Genomic DNA, 21,583 nt, shown 5'->3' with positions numbered 1-21,583 from the left:
ATCTCCTAACTCTGTTCCTATCTCCTAACTCTGTTCCTAACTCCTAACTCTGTTCCTATCTCCTAACTCTGTTCCTAACTCCTAACTCTGTTCCTAACTCCTAACTCTGTTCCTAACTCTGTTCCTAACTCCTAACTCTGTTTCTAACTCCTAACTCTGTTCGTAACTCTGGCAGTCAGGATGAATGCAGGTTGCAGGTGAATGAAAAGTCCAGCTGTTGTATTTCTCCCAACTTTGGCTGGAGTCCAATAGGAATTACACATCACTTTGCAAACCAGCATAATGTGACTTGTAGGTAGGGTAGCAAAATGTAGGTACATTTTCCAGGTTTTCCAGAAATCCCAGTTGGAACATTCCTGGAAGTCCGTCAATCAGAATCTTTTTGAAAATCGGGGAATTTTGGGTAACTTACTGGAACTTTGCTAAGCCCCAAAAATAAGGCATTGTGAGATATGTGATGTATTGTCAAAAAAGGGTTTAATTATAATGATAACATTCACATAGACTTCTGGTCACACCCACACACACACACACACACACACACACACACACACACACACACACACACACACACACACACACACACACACACACACACACACACACACACACACACACACACATCTCCTCCTCAACAACTGCTGTAACAATTAACCATTCGATCGGCAGCGTTCAACCCTCTCTTAGCTACAGTGGCGGTAGGTGTACTAGGGCCGGTCTCACGGAGACAGATTCATCCTAGTGACGGATTGAATAGCACTTTCAAGAATGGATGAATCTGTGTCCAGGAAACCACCCTGTAGCTACACTCTTAGAACAAAAGGGTTCATCGGGGGAAGCCCTTTGGGTTCCATGTAGAACCCATTCCACAGAGAGTTCTACATGGAACCCATAAGGGTTCTCCAATGGGGACAGCCGAAGAACCCTTTTGGAATCCTTTGTTCTAAGAGTGAAGAGTGGCAGTAAGTCTAACTGCTCATATAGAGTAAGACCCAGCAGCTCTGAAGAGAGGCCGGACCTCCCCTGGTGTCTCCACCTGAGCATGAAGCCTCCTGATTTCATGGTTGATTTCCCCAATGTAGTCCTAAACTCATCAAGTATAAAGCACTTTTATATTTTTAGTCTTTTTCAGTCAGCTCACTCAGAAAGGGGCCTGCGGCTCATTCTTCACTCACTGTAGTGGGACATTTCCATCACTCACATTTACTCAGTCCATCTTTATATGGAAATATATGTCTATTCTGATGAGCGATGGTCTTTGTCTCTCTGTCTCTCTCTCTCTTTCTCTCTGTCTCTCTCTCTCTCTCTCTCTCTCTCTCTCTCTCTCTCTCTCTCTCTCTCTCTCTCTCTCTCTCTCTCTCTCTCTCTCTCTCTCTCTCTCTCTCTCTCTCTCTCTCTCTCTCTCTCTCTCTCTCTCTCTCTTTCTCTCTCTCTCTGTCTCTCTGTCAAATTCAAATTCAAATTCAAGCTGCTTTATTGGCATGAAAAACATTGTGTCAATATTGCCAAAGCAACAATGTATACAATATACATTGTAATACAATTATAAACAATAACAAATAATAATATAAAATGGCAGTAAATAATAATACAAAATTAAATATAAAAATAATAACAATAAAATGGTAACAGTCAATAGTAGAATGTAATGTAATACATGTAATAAATATAAAAATATAAATATGGAAAATGAAACTATAACTAACTTATAACTAAATAACGGTCATCTTCACCATTACATCAGTACTACAACTACTACTATCATCATTACCACTACTACCACCATCACTAAACTGCTATCATTACCATTACTATCCATACCACTACTACTACTACCACCACCATCACTAAACCGTTATCATTACCATTACTACCCATACCACTACTACCACAACCATCACTAAACTGCTATCATTACCATTACTACCCATACCACTACTACTACTACTATCACCATCACTAAACCGTTATCATTACCATTACTACCCATACCACTACTACTACTACTACCATCACCATCACTAAACCGTTATCATTACCATTACTACCCATACCACTACTACCACAACCATCACTAAACTGCTATCATTACCATTACTACCCATACCACCACTACTACTACTACTACCACCATCACTAAACCGTTATCATTACCATTACTACCCATACCACTACTACTACCATCACCATCACTAAACCGTTATCATTACCATTACTACCCATACCACTACTACTACTACCACCATCACTAAACCGTTATCATTACCATTACTACCCATACCACTACTACTACTACTACCATCACCATCACTAAACCGTTATCATTACCATTACTACCCATACCACAACTACTACTACAACCATCACTAAACTGCTATCATTACCATTACTACCCATACCACTACTACTACTACTATCACCACCATCACTAAACTGCTATCATTACCATTACTACCCATACCACCACTACTACTACTACTACCACCATCACTAAACCGTTATCATTACCATTACTACCCATACCACTACTACTACCATCACCACCACTAAACTGCTATCATTACCATTACTACCCATACCACTACTACTACTACTATCACCACCATCACTAAACTGCTATCATTACCATTACTACCCATACCACTACTACTACTACTACCATCACCATCACTAAACCGTTATCATTACCATTACCACCCATACCACAACTACTACTACTACCATCACTAAACTGCTATCATTACCATTACTACCCATACCACTACTACCACAACCACCACTAAACTGCTATCATTACCATTACTACCCATACCACCACTACTACTACTACTACCACCATCACTAAACTGTTATCATTACCATTACTACCCATACCACTACTACTACTACTACTACCATCACTAAACTGCTATCATTACCATTACTACCCATACCACTACTACTACTACTACCACCACCATCACTAAACCGTTATCATTACCATTACTACCCATACCACTACTACCACAACCATCACTAAACTGCTATCATTACCATTACTACCCATACCACTACTACCACTACTACTACCACCATCACTAAACCGTTATCATTACCATTACTACCCATACCACTACTACTACTACTACCATCACCATCACTAAACCGTTATCATTACCATTACTACCCATACCACTACTATTTGGAATGATAAACAACAATAATAATAGTAATAACAATAATAGTAATAATAAGTAAGTTACTGTTTACTATGCAGATGTTATTATTCAGTGTCCCTCAGGCTGTGGAAGGCAAATACATATTTGGCTGTAAGAGGAGCCATTGCTCCTTCGCCCATTAGTATTTTTACTTTTTCCTCTGGGTTTAATAAGTTCAAATTTGGAATAAATGTAGTCATTTCTGTAAATAAGGAATCTCTTTGTGAGGAATATTTATCACAGTAAAGGAGAAAGTGCATCTCTGTCTCTACCTCCCCTGTCGTGCAGTGACCACATACACGCTCCTCTTTGGGTAGCCATGTCTTTTTATGTCTGCCGGTTTCTATTGCCAATCGGTGGTCACTCAGCCTGTACTTGGTAAGGATCTGTCTCTGCATCGTATCTCTGAACAGAGTAGAGCTAATCAGCCAGTTCATATTCTCTGTTTAGGGTCAGATAGAAATTTAGTCGGATTTGGGATTTTGTTTCGTTTTTCCAATGTTGTAAATATGAGTCCTTTGATTGGTTCATGATTTTGTTTATTTGAATTCTTTCTTTTGAAGCAGTGCTGGTGTCAGCTTGGTTGGTGAGGTCCAACACCAGCTGACTGAGAGGGCTCGTTTCTGGGCTCAGCTCTTGGGTTTGGAGTGCTTTAAATTGCAGAATTGAATTTGGACTTGAATTTAGATGTAGCCAACATTTTAATGAACTTTTCTGTATTTTCATTATTACTGGAAAGCGGGCCAATTCTGCCCTACATGCATTAGTTGTCTCTCTCTGTCTCTCTCTCTCTCTCTCTCTGTCTCTCTCTCTGTCTCTCTCTCCCTCTCTCTCTCTCCCTCTCCCTCTCCCTCTCTCTCTCTGTCTCTCTCTCTGTCTCTCTCTCTCTCTGTCTCTCTCTCTGTCTCTGTCTCTCTCTCTCTCTCTCTCTCTGTCTCTCTGTCTCTCTCTCCCTCTCTCTCTCTCCCTCTCCCTCTCTCTCTCTCTGTCTCTCTCTCTGTCTCTCTCTCTCTCTGTCTCTCTCTCTGTCTCTCTCTCTCTCTCTCTCTCTCTCTCTCTCTCTCTCTCTCTCTCTCTCTCTCTCTCTCTCTCTCTCTCTCTCCCTCTCTCTCTCTCTCTCTCTGTCTCTCTCTCTCTCTCTTTCCATCTCTCTCTGTCTCATTCTCCATCTCTCTTTCTCTCTCCCTCTCTCTCTCTCTCTCTTTCTTTCTCTCTCTCTCTCTGTCTCAATTTCAATTTATTGGCTTTATTGGCATGGGAAACATAAGTTTACATTGCCAAAGCATGTGAAATAGATGAGAAACAAAAGTGAAATAAATATATATTTTTTTACAGTAAACATTACACTCTAAAAAGTTTCAAAATAATAAAGACATTTCAAATGTCATATTATGTGCAAATATTTAAAGTACAAAAGGGAAAAGAAATTAACATAAATATGGGTTGAATTTACAATGGTGTTTGTTCTTCACTGGTTGCCCTTTTCTTGTGGCAACAGGTCACACATCTTGCTGCTGTGATGGCACACTGTGGTGTTTCACCCAGTAGATATGGGAGTTTATCAAAATGTGTGTATCTGTGTAATCTGAGGGAAATATGTGTCTCTAATATGGTCATACATTTGGCAGGAGGTTAGGAAGTGTTTTCTCATGATTTGGTTGGGTCTAATGGTGTTGCTGTCCTGGGGCTCTGTGGGGTCTGTTTGGACCAGCTTGCTTAGGGGACTCTTCTCCAGGTTCATCTCTCTGTAGGTGATGGCTTTGTTATGGAAGGTTTGGGAATCGCTTCCTTTTAGGTGGTTGTAGAATTTAACGACTGTTTTCTGGATTTTGATCATTGGCGGCCTAACGGTGTCTAGATAGAATTTGTATTTGTGGTTCTGGCGACTGGACCTTTTTTGGAACACCATTATTTTGGACTTAATGAGATTTACTGTCAGGGCCCAGGTCTGACAGAATCTGTGCAGAATATCTAGGTGCTACTGTAGGCCCTCCTTGGTTCGGGACAGATGCACCAGATAATCAGCAAACAGTAGACATTTGACTTCAGATTCTAGTAGGGTGAGGGCCGGGTGCTGCAGACTGTTCTAGTGCCCTCGCCAATTCATTGATATAAATGTTGAAGAGGGTGGGGCTTAAGCTGCATCCCTGTCTCACCCCACAGCCCTGTGGGAAGAAATGTATGTGTTTTTTGCCTATTTTAACCGCACACTTGTTGTTTGTGTACATGGATTTTATAATGTCGTATGTTTTTCCCCCAACACCACTTTCCATCAATTTGTATAGCAGACCCTCAGACCCTCAGGCCAAATTGAGTCAAAAGATTTTTTTAAATCAACAAAGCATGAGAAGACTTTGCCTTTGTTTTGGTTTGTTTGTTTGTCAATTAGGGTGTGCAGGGTGAATACGTGGTCTGTCGTACGGTAATTTGGTAAAAAGCCAATTTGACATTTGCTCAGTACATTGTTTTCACTGAGGAAATGTACGAGTCTGCTGTTAATGATAATGCAGAGGATTTTCCCAAGGTTGCTGTTGACGCATATCCCACGGTAGTTATTGGGGTCAAATTTGTCTCCACTTTTATGGATTGGGGTGATCAGTCCTTGGTTCTGAATATTGGGGAAGATGCCAGAGCTGAGGATGATGTTAAAGAGTTTAAGTATAAACAATTGGAATTTGTGGTCTGTATATTTTATCATTTAGGATACCATCAACACCACAGGCCTTTTTGGGGTTGGAGGGTTTGTATTTTGTCCTGTAGTTCGTTGAGTGTAATTTAAGAATCCAGTGGGTTCTGGTAGTCTTTAATAGTTGATTCTAAGATTTGTATTTGATCATGTATATGTTTTTGCTCTTGGTTCTTTGTTATAGAGCCAAAAAGATTGGAGAAGTGGTTTATCCATACATCTCCATTTTGGATAGATAACTCTTCGTGTTGATGTTTGTTTAGTGTTTTCCAATTTTCCCAGAAGTGGTTAGAGTCTACGGATTCTTCAATTACGTTTGAGGTCAGGTTTTCTAGATCTCTTATGTTTTTTGGTTGGATAGGTCTCTCTCTCTCTCTCTCTCTCTCTCTCTCTCTCGCTCTCTCTCTCTGTCTCTCTGTCTCTCTCTCTCTCTCTCTGTCTCTCTGTCTCTCTGTCTCTCGCTCTCTGTCTCTCTCTCTCTCTCTCTCTCTCTCTCTCTCTCTCTCCACTAACTGTTGATTGGTGAACTGTGTTTGTCCTCTGGTAAAAGAGACAGTGTCTGAAGTTAGTTTGAGTGATTAGCGTTTCTTAGTTAAGATGATGATGATGATGTGTGTTCAGTCGCTGGTCTTACGAGGTAAATACCTCTGCACCTGTTCTATAGGGACTGTGTTCTACCCGTCTGTTCTATAGGGACTGTGTTCTACCCGTCTGTTCTATAGGGACTGTGTTCTACCCGTCTGTTCTATAGGGACTGTGTTCTACCCGTCTGTTCTATAGGGACTGTGTTCTACCCGTCTGTTCTATAGGGACTGTGTTCTACCCGTCTGCACCTGTTCTATAGGGACTGTGTTCTACCCGTCTGTTCTATAGGGACTGTGTTCTACCCGTCTGCACCTGTTCTATAGGGATAGATCTATATTATCTGCATTGACTGGATGGTAACTATTGACTTGAGGTGCTACGATGCTATTATGCCTTCGTAAAGCCTTCATAACAATGACAGAGTGAAAACAACCTTTCTTGTTGTCAAACGTTTTTTTATTTTTTGTATCTTTGTATAATATGGGGAGGAACTACAATATGTTTTACTTCATCCATACGTATCGATTTTGAATAACAGTAGGTATGTATCAACACTACTTTGTTTCTCCGTGACAGATTAAAGCATATAGGTAACACAGTACGAGCCGTTAAACCCATGACATCGGCTGGAAGCTGTCAAACCCATCACACCAGCTGTCAAACCCATCACACTGGCTGTCAAACACATCACACCAGCTGCCAAACCCATCACACTGGCTGTCAAATCCATCATATCGGCTGTCAAACCCATCACACTGGCTGTCAAACCCATCACATCGTCTGCCAAACCCATCACACCAGCTGTCAAACCCATCACACCGGCTGTCAAACCCATCACACCAGCTGTCAAACCCATCACACCTGCTGTCAAACCCATCACACCAGCTGTCAAACCCATCACACCAGCTGTCAAACCCATCACACCAGCTGTCAAACCCATCACACCAGCTGTCAAACCCATCACACCAGCTGTCAAACCCATCACACCTGCTGTCAAACCCATCACACCAGCTGTCAAACCCGTCACACTGGCTGTCAAACCCATCACACCGGCTGTCAAACCCATCACACCGGCTGTCAAACCCATCACACCAGCTGTCAAACCCATCACACCAGCTGTCAAACCCATCACACCGGCTGTCAAACCCATCACACCAGCTGTCAAACCCATCACACCAGCTGTCAAACCCATCACACCAGCTGTCAAACCCATCACACTGGCTGTCAAACCCATCACACCTGCTGTCAAACCCATCACACCTGCTGTCAAACCCATCACATCGTCTGCCAAACCCATCACACCAGCTGTCAAACCCATCACACCTGCTGTCAAACCCATCACATCGGCTGTCAAACCCATCACACCAGCTGTCAAACCCATCACACCAGCTGTCAAACCCATCACACTGGCTGTCAAACCCATCACACCTGCTGTCAAACCCATCACATCGTCTGCCAAACCCATCACACCAGCTGTCAAACCCATCACACCAGCTGTCAAACCCATCACACCAGCTGTCAAACCCATCACATCGGCTGCATATTGTTCTGCTGTAGTTTTTTATCTTCCCAGACTAAAGCACAAAAAGTCCTTAGCAATTCAGACATTTTAACATTTTATGTTTATCCCCCGTCTGTATTCAAAATGGCACGTTAGTAGTTTCAGGTGTTGATTGGCTGGCTAACTTTGGACAGACAAGCTGATTGGTCATGCTCTGGGTCTCTTTAGAGATCTATCCAATCGTCTAGTGGAGGGAAGGGCTTTGTTCAAAACAGTCTTCTCAGGTTTCCCCTCTGAGCCGGTTCCTCTCAGTTTTTTCCTTCTAGGGAGTTTTTCCTGGTCACTGTACCTCTGATTCTAATTGGGGGGGGGGTCTAGGCCAGGTTACTGTGAAGAGTTTTGTGACGACTGCTAATGGAAAAAGGGGGATTTAAAACACATTTGATTGACGGATTGATTGATGGGTTGATTGACGTGTCTCTCTGATAGGTGAACTACGATGGAGAGCTCCACAAGCACCCCCAGCTGGAGGCGGACCTGGCGGCGGTCCGGGAGATATACGGACATCACGCAGTATCTCTCAGGTAGCTCCTCCCTCTCTGACCGCGCGTGTGTCAAATCAAATCAAATTGTAATCGTCACATGCTTCATAAACAACAGGTGTGAACTAACAGTGGAATATGCTTACTTACTTCCCAACAATGTAGAGAGAAAGACAAATGTAGAAATAATAGAAAAGTAAAACACGGTAATAATAAATACAAAATGAGTAACGATAGCTTGGCTATATACGCGGGGTACCAGTACCGAGTCGATGTGCAGGGGTACGAGGTAATTGAGGTAGATATGTGCATATAACTAGGAATAAAGTGCAGTGTGGAGTGCAATAGAGATTGCATCATCTGTGAATCTGTTGGAGCGGGATGAAAATTGGAGTGGGTCCAGGGTGCCTGGGAGGATGTTGTTGATGTGAGCCATGACCAGCCTTTCAAAGCACTTCATGGCTACCGATGTGAGTGCATTGGGGCGATTGTCATTTAGACAGGTTACCTTGCCTGAGTCAATGTCTTCTAGAGTACAATACAAGGTCCATCCTATTCCTCTTGCCCTGAGTCAATGTCTTCTAGAGTACAATACAAAATGTTGGGTTCTGAGAATATGGAAATGTACTTATTGATGTCACTGAGGGAGTGCTGAGGTTTAGAGGGTCTACACCAGAAGTTAATGGTTATAGGAGTGTCACGTCCTGACCATAGTAAGTTGTTATTTTCTATGGTAGAGTGGTCAGGGCGTGACAGGGGGGGTGTTTATCTGTTTTTGTATGTCTATGTTCAGTTCTAGTTTTTGTATTTCTATGTTGGTCGTTGTTTGGCATGACCTCCAATTAGAGGCAGCTGGTTGCTGTTGTCTCTAATTGGAGGTCATATTTATGCTGATGTTTGTCCCACATGTCCTTGTGGGTGATTATATGTTGTGAGTGTGTTTGTTCCTCCTGCGTCACGGTTTGTTGTTTTGTCATTAAAGTTTACTTTGTTATTTGCATTTAGTTTCATGATCAAATAAATATGTGGAACTACGTAAACGCTGCGCTTTTGGTCCGCTCATTATAACAGCCGTGACAAGGAGGAAGGTATATAGTGTGTGCAATTAAGCTTGGAATGTGTTGAGTGCAGGGAAGCAATGACATGGCACTGATGGCACTGGCACTGATAAGGGGAGAGAGCCATGGATTAGTGATGGAGGGGGGTTGAGGTCAGGTCACCTTAAGGGAGAAATAAAAGTTTATGGCCCGTATCGCTTAGTGTTCTGCCTAGCAGTAAAGAACGATGTTTGTACAGATGGGTAGGAGGAGACTCACAGCCTATGAGGAACGGTTAAATATCAGTGCTTGTGTGAAAATGTTTTTGTCTAATGCAGCTGTATTGATCCTCTGGGAAGAATAAACTTGGTTTGAGCTTTCGTAGTGTCTGTAGAGTTATTACTCTGAGAATTAGAACAAAAGTCCACCCTATTCCTCTTGCCCTGAGTCAATTTCTTCTAGAGTACAATACAAGGTCCATCCTATTCCTCTTGCCTTATCTTCTTTTGTTCGCCGCATGACCCAGCCTATTGCCAGGTTGAAGAGTAAGGCTGTCATCACGCAACCTTGTCAAACTCCGGACTTCACAGCAAAGCTCATGTTGCTCGTTCCCACAGTGCTTCGAAAAGTTGCTGTAGAACTGTTTTATGATGTTAAGAGCATGGGTGGGGATTTCATAAATTCTTAAGATCTTTCATAGGCTTTCGTGGTGAATACTGTCAAAAGCCTTCTGGAAGTCAATAAAGTTGATGAAGAGTTTTCATTGCCACTCATTAAATTACTCAAGGGTGAAGATCTGGTCCGTACAGCTCCTTCCTCCCCTAAAAACCACTTGTTCATTCCTAAGTACTTTGTCTACAGCTGAAGACATCCATTGTACGATAATCTTCCAAAAACAAAATCTTCCTGTGAACGAATAAAAGTGTAACGCCCGTCCAGTTGTTGCAGTTGGAAGGTTTGCCCCTCTTATGCACCTGTATGATAACCTTCTTGGTCCAGTCTGAAGGTATATTTCCCTCCATCCAGATGTCAGTGAAGTGAGGAAGAAGGATGTTTGTAGCCCAATGCTGGATCGATTCTGAACAGCTCTGCATTGAGGTTATCAGGACCTGGAGTTTTCCCATTCTTTAGTGACTTGATGGTAGTGATTATTTCTTCTTTGGTTGGTTGGTTGGTGGGTCAGTGTTTATGTCTAGATCTTCTGGAGCAGCTTCAGGTGTGTTCATTGGATCCACAGAGGGTTCTCTTTTGAGGACCTCTCTGAAATGTTCTGTCCATCTTGCTTCCTGTTCATTTTCTGTAGTCAGCTACCTGTAGGAGAGACAACAGGGCCTACCTGTGGGAGGCAATCGCCTTGCTTGTCTTTGACTTGAGTATTTTACTTGAATTTTCTGCCACATGTTAGGTTAGTGATCAGCTGTTCTTGCTAGCTCCTCCAGGTAGGCCCTGTTGTCTCTGCTCCAGGTAGGCCCTGTTGTCTCTCCTCCAGGTAGGCCCTGTTGTCTCTCCTCCAGGTAGGCCCTGTTGTCTCTCCTCCAGGTAGGCCCTGTTGTCTCTCCTCCAGGTAGGCCCTGTTGTCTCTCCTCCAGGTAGGCCCTGTTGTCTCTCCTCTAGGTAGGCCCTGTTGTCTCTCCTCCAGGTAGGCCCTGTTGTCTCTCCTCCAGGTAGGCCCTGTTGTCTCTCCTCCAGGTAGGCCCTGTTGTCTCTCCTCCAGGTAGGCCCTGTTGTCTCTCCTCCAGGTAGGCCCTGTTGTCTCTCCTCCTGGTAGGCCCTGTTGTCTCTCCTCTTGGTAGGCCCTGTTGTCTCTCCTCCAGGTAGGCCCTGTTGTCTCTCCTACAAGTAGGCCCTGTTGTCTCTCCTCCCGGTAGGCCCTGTTGTCTCTTCTTACTATCCTTTTGACTTGTGTGTTGATTTTTCTGTACTGCTCCTCCAGTTTCTGTTTCAGCCTTTGCGATTTGGCATCTGTTTTTTGTTTTTTATCCTCTGTCATTTCCCATGTTTCTGGGGTGATCCATTGCTGGATAATTTCCCATGTTTCTGGGGTGATCCATTCCTCGATAATTTCCCATGTTTCTGGGGAGATCCATTCCTCGATAATTTCCCATGTTTCTGGGGTGATCCATTCCTCGATAATTTCCCATGTTTCTGGGGTGATCCATTCCTCGATAATTTCCCATGTTTCTGGGGTGATCCATTCCTCGATAATTTCCCATGTTTCTGGGGTGATCCATTCCGCGATAATTTCCCATGTTTCTGGGGTGATCCATTCCTCGATAATTTCCCATGTTTCTGGGGTGATCCATTCCTCGATAATTTCCCATGTTTCTGGGGTGATCCATTGCTGGATAATTTCCCATGTTTCTGGGGTGATCCATTCCTCGATCATTTCCCATGTTTCTGGGGTGATCCATTGCTGGATAATTTCCCATGTTTCTGGGGTGATCCATTCCTCGATCATTTCCCATGTTTCTGGGGTGATCCATTGCTGGATAATTTCCCATGTTTCTGGGGTGATCCATTCCTCGATAATTTCCCATGTTTCTAGGGGGGTCCATTCCTCGATAATTTCCCATGTTTCTGGGGTGATCCATTATTTGCGTTGCCTTCTTCTTCTGTGTCTGATGGTTTTCTTGCCACTTTCACTGTAAGCGTTAACCACTTTCTCCCACTTCCTGTCTATATTCCCCTCAGTCGCCTTCTTCTGTGTTGTTTGAAAGGGCTTGATACTTGTTGTGAACTTGCATTGTGAAGGTTTTCTTGATGGTTTGACCCCTCAGCATTCCAACATCAAATCTTGTTGTTCCTTTTGTCGGTGGTCTTGAACGTTTCAGCTTTAGTTTGATGTCGGCAGTCACAAGATGGTGGTCACTGGTAACATCTGCCTCCCTTCGCACCTTGACGTCTCTCAGCGAGCTTCTTCACTTGCCGTTGATCATCAGGTCAATCTGGTTCTCGTCTCTTCCATTAGGAGAGTACCACGTCAGCTTGTGGATATTTCTTGTGAAGGAAGGCTGCCACCAATCATCAGGTTATTTGTGACGCAGAATGTTGCCAGTCTTTCACCGTTGTCATTAATCTCTCCACAGCCATGCTTCCCCATTGTTCTCTCGTAGATGGTGTTGTCGGTGCCAACCTTTCCATTCAGGTCTCCGATGACGAGGAGCATGTCTTGAGCAGGTGTCTTCTCTGCTTTTCTATTGTTATAAAGCAGCTCTTTTTCTTCATATTTGGCATCGTTTGAAGCAGCATGACATTGGATTATTGGTAGTTTGGTATGTTGTCCATTGAGTCTTGTCTTTTTATTGTTAATCACTTCCTGTTCACAGGCACTTTCCCGACTGCACTAAAAAAACTACTATGGTGAAACCCCTTAAGTTTTCTGCCAATCTCCAACCTTCCATTCTTAAAGCAAAATTCAGGAGAAATTGGTTTTCAAACAGCAAAATATTTTTTGGAAGTGCCAACTTTATTTCTTTTAAATTCCAATCTGGTTTTCGTGCCCACCACAGCACAGACATAGTCTTAGTTAAAGTGGTAAATGTTCTTAGAGCCAACACAGATGCCAAACAGCTCTCTGTCCTGGTACCCTTGGATTTAAGTGCTGCATTTGACACTGTTGACCATGATGTCCTTCTGGACCGACTGGAGAGGTGGATTGGCCTCTCTGGTCCATTTCTAAATTGGTTTAGGATCTATTTAACCGGTTGAGAGTTTTTTGTCACCATTGATGAACATAACTCAGAGAAAATACATATCACATGTGGCGTTCCACAAGGTTCAATTTCGGTTCCGTTTCTGTTCGGTTTATATATATTACCCCTTGGCAGTGTTATTAGAAAGCACAGCGTTTATTTTCCCTGCTACGCAGACGATAAACAACTTTACATTTCTGTGTCACCAGAGGATTTTTGACTTTTTTTTTTGTGATTTAAATACTTGGATTCCTAACAACTTCCTCCAGCTAAATCAAGACAAGGCCAAGATACTTGTTGGAGCCGAAGCACAGAGAGAGAATCTGGCTGCACATTTTAAAGTTGAGATTTTTCTTCTAAAGAAAATACCTTCAGTATTTACAATAGAGTTACATCAAAGGGGAGATTAAAATAGTTTTTATTCATAGAATATCTCTCTGTCAGCACCCACATGGACCTGATGTGTATTGCTATTGCAGTGTAAGCATGTAAGTAAAATGCTTCTTCATGGAAAATTAAGTGCTGGAGAATGGTCCTTCTGTGTGTGTGTGTTAGTATACATTGGGTGAGGTTGAAAAGTGCTGATGGTAGAGAGAAAGGTAAAGGAAATGTTCAGATTTGTGTTTGTCAGCTCCCTGTACGTTCTGAGTTGTAAATCACAGAGAGACAGAGAGAGAGTGAGAGAGAGGGGGGGAGACAGAGAGAGAGAAAGAGAGAGAGAGACGGGTGTGTGTGTGTGTGTGTGTGTGTGTGTGTGTGTGTGTGTGTGTGTGTGTGTGTGTGTGTGTGTGTGTGTGTGTGTGTGTGTGTGTGTGTGTGTGTGTGTTACTGTGGGGAGGTGCTAAAGAAAGTGTCTGGCCATTGGCTGAGGACCAAAGGACCTACTGTGGTTCTTCAAATAAAAGTTGGGGGCATCTTTGAACACCTTTTCCTTCATTTATTAAACCTCGGCTTTAGAAGCCGAGCAGAGATCTCCCCCCCCCCCCATACCATGCGATTGTAAATACACTTCATGATTAAAATGGTTCAATGTTTCAATTCAAATGTGACTCGTTCCATTGTCGTTCCGTTCTCTTGCTGATATTATATTATCTCTAAGCGTTTCTTTATTTTAGATCATTTTTTGTTGTTGTAGCCCGTTCTCCAGTTCACAGCGCCGTATTGGGTTTTAACTGACAACCATTTTATACTCCAGCACCGTGCACAAAGAAGATGCCCCAATCCCTCCTGCTAACTGGGCTAGTTTTGCACATTTGTTGTTGTCTGAGTGAGGGAAATGCTGTAAAGTGAGGGAAATGCTGAAAAGTGAGGGAAATGCTGAAAAGTGAGGGAAATGCTGTAAAAGTGAAGTGCAACTAAAATGTAGTTGAGATGTATTTTAAATTAACATCTGGATTTTAAAGGTACACTTTTTTTAATCATTATTTTATTACCAAAAATACAAAGATGTTGATGAACAAATACTGTACATGCTTCTTTCTAGTTGTTCAAGCATTTTTACTTAAAAATTTACTTAACGAAATAACAAAGGTAGCCTTGAAGTATTGAGCAATAAATAAACAGCAACATCCATCCTCATTTTTCTCTTATCACAGCCATTCAACTCTGTAACTGTTTTAAAGTCCCCATTGGCCTCATGGTGAAATCCCTGAGTGGTTTCCTTCCTCTCCGGCAACTGAGTTAGGAAGGACGCCTGTATCTTTGTAGTGACTGGGTGTATTGATACACCATCCAAAGTGTAATTAATAACTTCATCATGCTCGAAGGGATATTCAATCTGTGCTTTTTTAAATTGTCACCCATCTACCAATAGGTGCCCTTCTTTTCGAGGCATTGGAAAAACTCCCTGGTCTTTGTGGTTGAATCTGTGTTTAAAATTCACTGCTTGACTGAGGAACCTTACAAATAATTGTATGTGTGGGGTACAGAGATGAGGTAGTCATTCAAAAATCATGTTAAACACTATTATTAATCCATGCAACTTATTATGTGACTTGTTAAGCAAATTTCTACTCCTGAACTTATTTAGGCTTACCATAAGAAAGAGGTGGAATACTTATTGACTCAAGACATTTCAACTTTTAATTTTTAAATAAATTTGTACAAATTTCGAAAAACATAATTCCACTTTGAAATGATGGGGTGTGTAGTCCAGTGACAACAAATCTCAATGTATAATATTATACATTCAGGCTGTAAGACAACAACATGTGGTACATGTAAAGGGGAATTCATATTTTCCGAAGTCACTATAAATCATGACCTATTATAAGGTTGATTTGCTAGCAGATTGCTATTGCTAGATACATAGCAGATTACAAATTACAGATACGCGGTCTCTCTCCTCTCGCTACAGCTCATCTCGTGTGAATTATTATGTGGATTGTAGTAAATTATACAACGGGTGGGTCTAATCCTGAACGCTGATTGGTTAAAAGCACATTCCAGACGGTGTCTATTCCACAAGTTACCACCGGCTAAATCTATGACTTTAAAATGACAATTTACTCTGTTCCATCTGACTGCGCAATCAACAGTCTCATCAGCCCAGCCAGGCAATTTATAAACTTGATCTCCACTATAAAAAGCATCTAGACATTATCTCACATTTCTTTTAGACTAACATTTAGTTTTCAACAGCAGAGATTTGTATAAACCTAGTGGTCTGTCTCTCTGACATTTGCAACATTGTTTCAATATTCAAATTCGATCTCCAGCTGTCCCGTAGTAGTGAACATGTCGGGAGTCGGGACGAGACAGACAGGCAGGCAGCGTTTCTCAGCCAGTCAAAATCATGAATCAGCTGGCATCATTTTTATGGATATATACAAAGAAATGTCAATTGAAAAAAGGTAAAACGAAACAAAGTGCAGTTAGTTTGCAGTCTTTCCAGCTTCAGTTGTAAGTGATTGTGTTAGCTGTGTTGTTGGCTGTGTTGTTAGCTGTGTTGTTAGCTGTGTTGTTGGCTGTGTTGTTAGCTGTGTTGTTAGCTGTGTTGTTGGCTGTGTTGTTAGCTGTGTTGTTAGCTGTGTTGTTAGCTGTGTTGTTGGCTGTGTTGTTGGCTGTGTTGTTGGCTGTGTTGTTGGCTGTGTTGTTAGCTGTGTTGTTGGCTGTGTTGTTAGCTGTGTTGTTAGCTGTGTTGTTGGCTGTGTTGTTAGCTGTGTTGTTGGCTGTGTTGTTGGCTGTGTTGTTGGCTGTGTTGTTGGCTGTGTTGTTAGCTGTGTTGTTGAGTAGCTCCTCTGAACAACAGTGTCCTGACGAATGAGCCCATTTTCTGCGCCAGGTGAAATCGTGCCTCATTAGCTCATTGTTATGGATGTATCCAAGTAAATATCACTAGAAAACAGCTTGAACTAATATATCTACTGTTGTTATTCTGGCTGCACTGTTTGACGTGACTGTAAGTTAACCGTAGTTGGCTAGCTAGCGCACCCTCCTCTCTCTCAAGTCCCTGAAAATATAAATCAACTTGACAAGAGTCTATTGTCCTGCTGATAGCCCATCAAGGGTATATTGTCATTCTGATTAGCCCATCCAGAGTATATTGTCCTGCTGATAGCCCATCAATAGTGGATGGCTTCTTTTGTATTCTAATGTATCGCATGACTAGGTAAGAGTGCCAAGCCACAGCATTGTAGTGTACTTACAGTACAGTTCACTTTCCCTCCATTCTGCCTGACTCTCTACCATCCCATGATTCTCTCTGTTGTTATCTATTCAGTACATTCTGCCTGACTCTCTACCATCCCATGATTCTCTCTGTTGTTATCTATTCAGTAACATTCTGCCTGACTCTCTACCATCCCATGATTCTCTCTGTTGTTATCTATTCAGTAACATTCTGCCTGTCTCTCTACCATCCCATGATTCTCTCTGTTGTTATCTATTCCCTCCATTCTGCCTGTCTCTCTACCATCCCATGATTCTCTCTGTTGTTATCTATTCCCTCCATTCTGCCTGACTCTCTACCATCCCATGATTCTCTCTGTTGTTATCTATTCAGTAACATTCTGCCTGACTCTCTACCATCCCATGATTCTCTCTGTTGTTATCTATTCCCTCCATTCTGCCTGACTCTCTACCATCCCATGATTCTCTCTGTTGTTATCTATTCAGTAACATTCTGCCTGACTCTCTACCATCCCATGATTCTCTCTGTTGTTATCTATTCAGTAACATTCTGCCTGTCTCTCTACCATCCCATGATTCTCTCTGTTGTTATCTATTCAGTAACATTCTGCCTGTCTCTCTACCATCCCATGATTCTCTCTGTTGTTATCTATTCAGTAACATTCTGCCTGACTCTCTACCATCCCATGATTCTCTCTGTTGTTATCTATTCAGTAACATTCTGCCTGACTCTCTACCATCCCATGATTCTCTCTGTTGTTATCTATTCCCTCCATTCTGCCTGTCTCTCTACCATCCCATGATTCTCTCTGTTGTTATCTATTCCCTCCATTCTGCCTGTCTCTCTACCATCCCATGATTCTCTCTGTTGTTATCTATTCCCTCCATTCTGCCTGTCTCTCTACCATCCCATGATTCTCTCTGTTGTTATCTATTCCCTCCATTCTGCCTGTCTCTCTACCATCCCATGATTCTCTCTGTTGTTATCTATTCACTAACATTCTGCCTGTCTCTCTACCATCCCATGATTCTCTCTGTTGTTATCTATTCCCTCCATTCTGCCTGTCTCTCTACCATCCCATGATTCTCTCTGTTGTTATCTATTCAGTAACATTCTGCCTGACTCTCTACCATCCCATGATTCTCTCTGTTGTTATCTATTCCCTCCATTCTGCCTGACTCTCTACCATCCCATGATTCTCTCTGTTGTTATCTATTCAGTAACATTCTGCCTGTCTCTCTACCATCCCATGATTCTCTCTGTTGTTATCTATTCCCTCCATTCTGCCTGACTCTCTACCATCCCATGATTCTCTCTGTTGTTATCTATTCAGTAACATTCTGCCTGACTCTCTACCATCCCATGATTCTCTCTGTTGTTATCTATTCAGTAACATTCTGCCTGACTCTCTACCATCCCATGATTCTCTCTGTTGTTATCTATTCCCTCCATTCTGCCTGTCTCTCTACCATCCCATGATTCTCTCTGTTGTTATCTATTCAGTAACATTCTGCCTGTCTCTCTACCATCCCATGATTCTCTCTGTTGTTATCTATTCCCTCCATTCTGCCTGTCTCTCTACCATCCCATGATTCTCTCTGTTGTTATCTATTCAGTAACATTCTGCCTGTCTCTCTACCATCCCATGATTCTCTCTGTTGTTATCTATTCAGTAACATTCTGCCTGACTCTCTACCATCCCATGATTCTCTCTGTTGTTATCTATTCACTAACATTCTGCCTGTCTCTCTACCATCCCATGATTCTCTCTGTTGTTATCTATTCAGTACCATTCTGCCTGACTCTCTACCATCCCATGATTCTCTCTGTTGTTATCTATTCCCTCCATTCTGCCTGACTCTCTACCATCCCATGATTCTCTCTGTTGTTATCTATTCCCTCCATTCTGCCTGTCTCTCTACCATCCCATGATTCTCTCTGTTGTTATCTATTCAGTAACATTCTGCCTGACTCTCTACCATCCCATGATTCTCTCTGTTGTTATCTATTCAGTAACATTCTGCCTGTCTCTCTACCATCCCATGATTCTCTCTGTTGTTATCTATTCAGTAACATTCTGCCTGTCTGTCTACCATCCCATGATTCTCTCTGTAATTTTCCACTAGTAAAGGTAATACATACAACAACAAAAAAAAACATTTCAATAGCTCAGGTCTTGAAAATACGGGAAACCTCCCCCCCCCCTTTCCGTATCTACAAAGGTGTATAAATGAGGCCAATACAGACGACTGGCCTGTGGGGTTTTCGTCCCTGTACTCTCTTTCATTCAGCTTCTTTTTTTCACATCAGCAAAGAATCACTCCATATTGTCTGCTTCGTTTGATGCTGTCCTTTTGAGTTTAAATTTATCTGTGCTTAGCAGTCCGAGGCTATATGGCTGTACCATCAACTTGTTCATTTTGCAGACATGACTCGCGTATAATTCAGTCAACACATATATTTTAAGAATATCATGGAATATTACTGATTTTTGGTGTTGTTGTTTCACTTAGAATATAAACCTTAAGGTTAACAATTGTTTTAGTAAGTACAGTCTAGTTACAGCTTCTTCTGACCAAGTAGAAACAACAACAAAAAAATATACGTATTTTTATTTTTCTGGGTGTTTATGCGGGACAGAGGAAGAGTAATTCTTACACTATATAGTATGTTCTGCATTCAATAACCCTCTTCTTCTTCATCCTCATCATTCAGTTCATTCAGAATAAATTGTGAAGTGCAACGATGATAAGTTTTATTTCTGGTTTCTATCACACATTCTTCAATTGACGTCATTCGTTCAGTGAGGAGAGAGAGAGAGAGAGAGAGAGAGAGAGAGACACAGAGAGAGAGAGAGAGAGAGAGAGAGAGAGAGAGAGAGAGAGAGACCCATTAGCGCCTGGGTACCAACGCTTTACCACCCTAACCCAACAGCAGAATCAGCGTTCCGTCTCCCTTGCGCTGACACAATGTATCACACTATACCACAATCTATCTCAGTGTGCTGCGGCATAAAGTCAAAACTTTTAATTTAGGAACCACTGTAGACACACACACACACACACACACACACACACACACACACACACACACACACACACACACACACACACACACACACACACACACACACACACACACACACACACACACACACACACACACACATATCTCTCATGATCTCTAAATGGTTAGAGCGTTGGGCCGGTAACTGAAAGGTTGCTAGATCGAATCCCCGAGCTGACAAGGTACAAATCTGTCGTTCTGCCCCTGAACAAGGCAGTTAACCCCACTGTTCCTAGGCCGTCATTGTAAATAAGAATGTGTTCTTAACTGACTTGCCTAGTTAAAAAAGGTTAAATATATATATATATTCTTTATAATAATAATAGGTAACTATTGTAAGTTATATCCCACATGTGGGTCAGTGTGGATTGTGATGTGTGTGTGTGTGTGTGTGTGTGTGTGTGTGTGTGTGTGTGTGTGTGTGTGTGTGTGTGTGTGTGTGTGTGTGTGTGTGTGTGTGTGTGTGTGTGTGTGTGTGTGTGTGTGTTTGTGAGTGTGTGGACGTGCTTAACTATTCTTGTGTGGACCAGAATTCCCCACAAGAATAGTAAACAAACAAAAATTGGACCAACTGGGGACATTTATGTAGTTAGTCCCCACGAGGTCAAATGGTTTTTCTAGGGGATTAGGGTTAGAATTAGGGTTAGAATTATAATTACGATAAGGGTTAGGAGCTAGGGTTAGGGTTAAGGTAAGGACCTAGGGTTAGGAGTTAGGAGTTAGGGGTTAGGGTTAGGGTTAGGAGCTAGGGTTAGGGTTAGGAGCTAGGGTTAGGGTTAAGGTTAGGAGCTAGGGTTAGGAGCTAGGGTTAGGGTTAGGAGCTAGGGTTAGGAGCTAGGGTTAGGGTTAAGGTTAGGAGCTAGGGTTAGGAGCTAGGTTTAGGGTTAGGGTTAAGGTTAGGAGCTAGGGTTAGGGTTAAGGTTAGGAGCTAGGGTTAGGGTTAGGAGCTAGGGTTAGGGTTAAGGCTAGGAGCTAGGGTTAGGGTTAGGAGCTAGGGTTAGGGTTAAGGTTAGGAGCTATTGTTAGGGTTAGGAGCTAGGGTTAAGAGCTAGGTTTAGGAGCTAGGGTTAGGGTTAGGAGCTAGGGTTAGGAGCTAGGGTTAAGAGCTAGGTTTAGGAGCTAGGGTTAGGAGCTAGGGTTAGGAGCTAGGGTTAGGAGCTAGGGTTAAGAGCTAGGTTTAGGAGCTAGGGTTAGGAGCTAGGGTTAGGAGCTAGGGTTAGGAGCTAGGGTTAGGTTTAGGGTTAGGGTTAAGGTTAGGGTTAGGGTAAGAGTACGGTTTAGGTTTGGGGTTAGCGGTTAGGGAAAATAGGATTTTGAATGGGACTGAATTGTGTGTCCCCACAAGGTTAGCTGTACAATACTGTGTGTGCGTGTGTGTGTGTGACTCAGTGTGTGTGTGTGTGTGTGTGTGTGTGTGTGTGTGTGTGTGTGTGTGTGTGTTTGTGAGTGTGTGGACGTGCTTAACTATTCTTGTGTGGACCAGAATTCCCCACAAGAATAGTAAACAAACAAAAATTGGACCAACTGGGGACATTTATGTAGTTAGTCCCCACGAGGTCAAATGGTTTTTCTAGGGGGTTAGGGTTAGAATTAGGGTTAGAATTATAATTACGATAAGGGTTAGGAGCTAGGGTTAGGGTTAAGGT

At 42.4% G+C, this 21,583-nt stretch overlaps 1 protein-coding gene across 2 annotated transcripts in view; it reads left to right on the top strand.

The window, feature by feature from the left end:
* Positions 1-21,583, top strand: part of parp8 (poly (ADP-ribose) polymerase family, member 8) — a 99,042-nt gene that overhangs the window by 41,419 nt on the left and 36,040 nt on the right. For both annotated transcript variants that reach the window (XM_045706660.1, XM_045706661.1), the window contains one exon: positions 8,459-8,553. In XM_045706660.1, the coding sequence (XP_045562616.1) occupies positions 8,459-8,553 (95 nt within the window). The remainder of the gene's footprint in view (positions 1-8,458; positions 8,554-21,583) is intronic.

Source organism: Salmo salar, chromosome ssa24 (genome assembly GCF_905237065.1).
Source record: "Salmo salar chromosome ssa24, Ssal_v3.1, whole genome shotgun sequence".
Taxonomy (NCBI): domain Eukaryota; kingdom Metazoa; phylum Chordata; class Actinopteri; order Salmoniformes; family Salmonidae; genus Salmo; species Salmo salar.
Note: the sequence above shows the minus strand (reverse complement) of the source record. Positions and strands in the feature narration are given on the sequence as shown.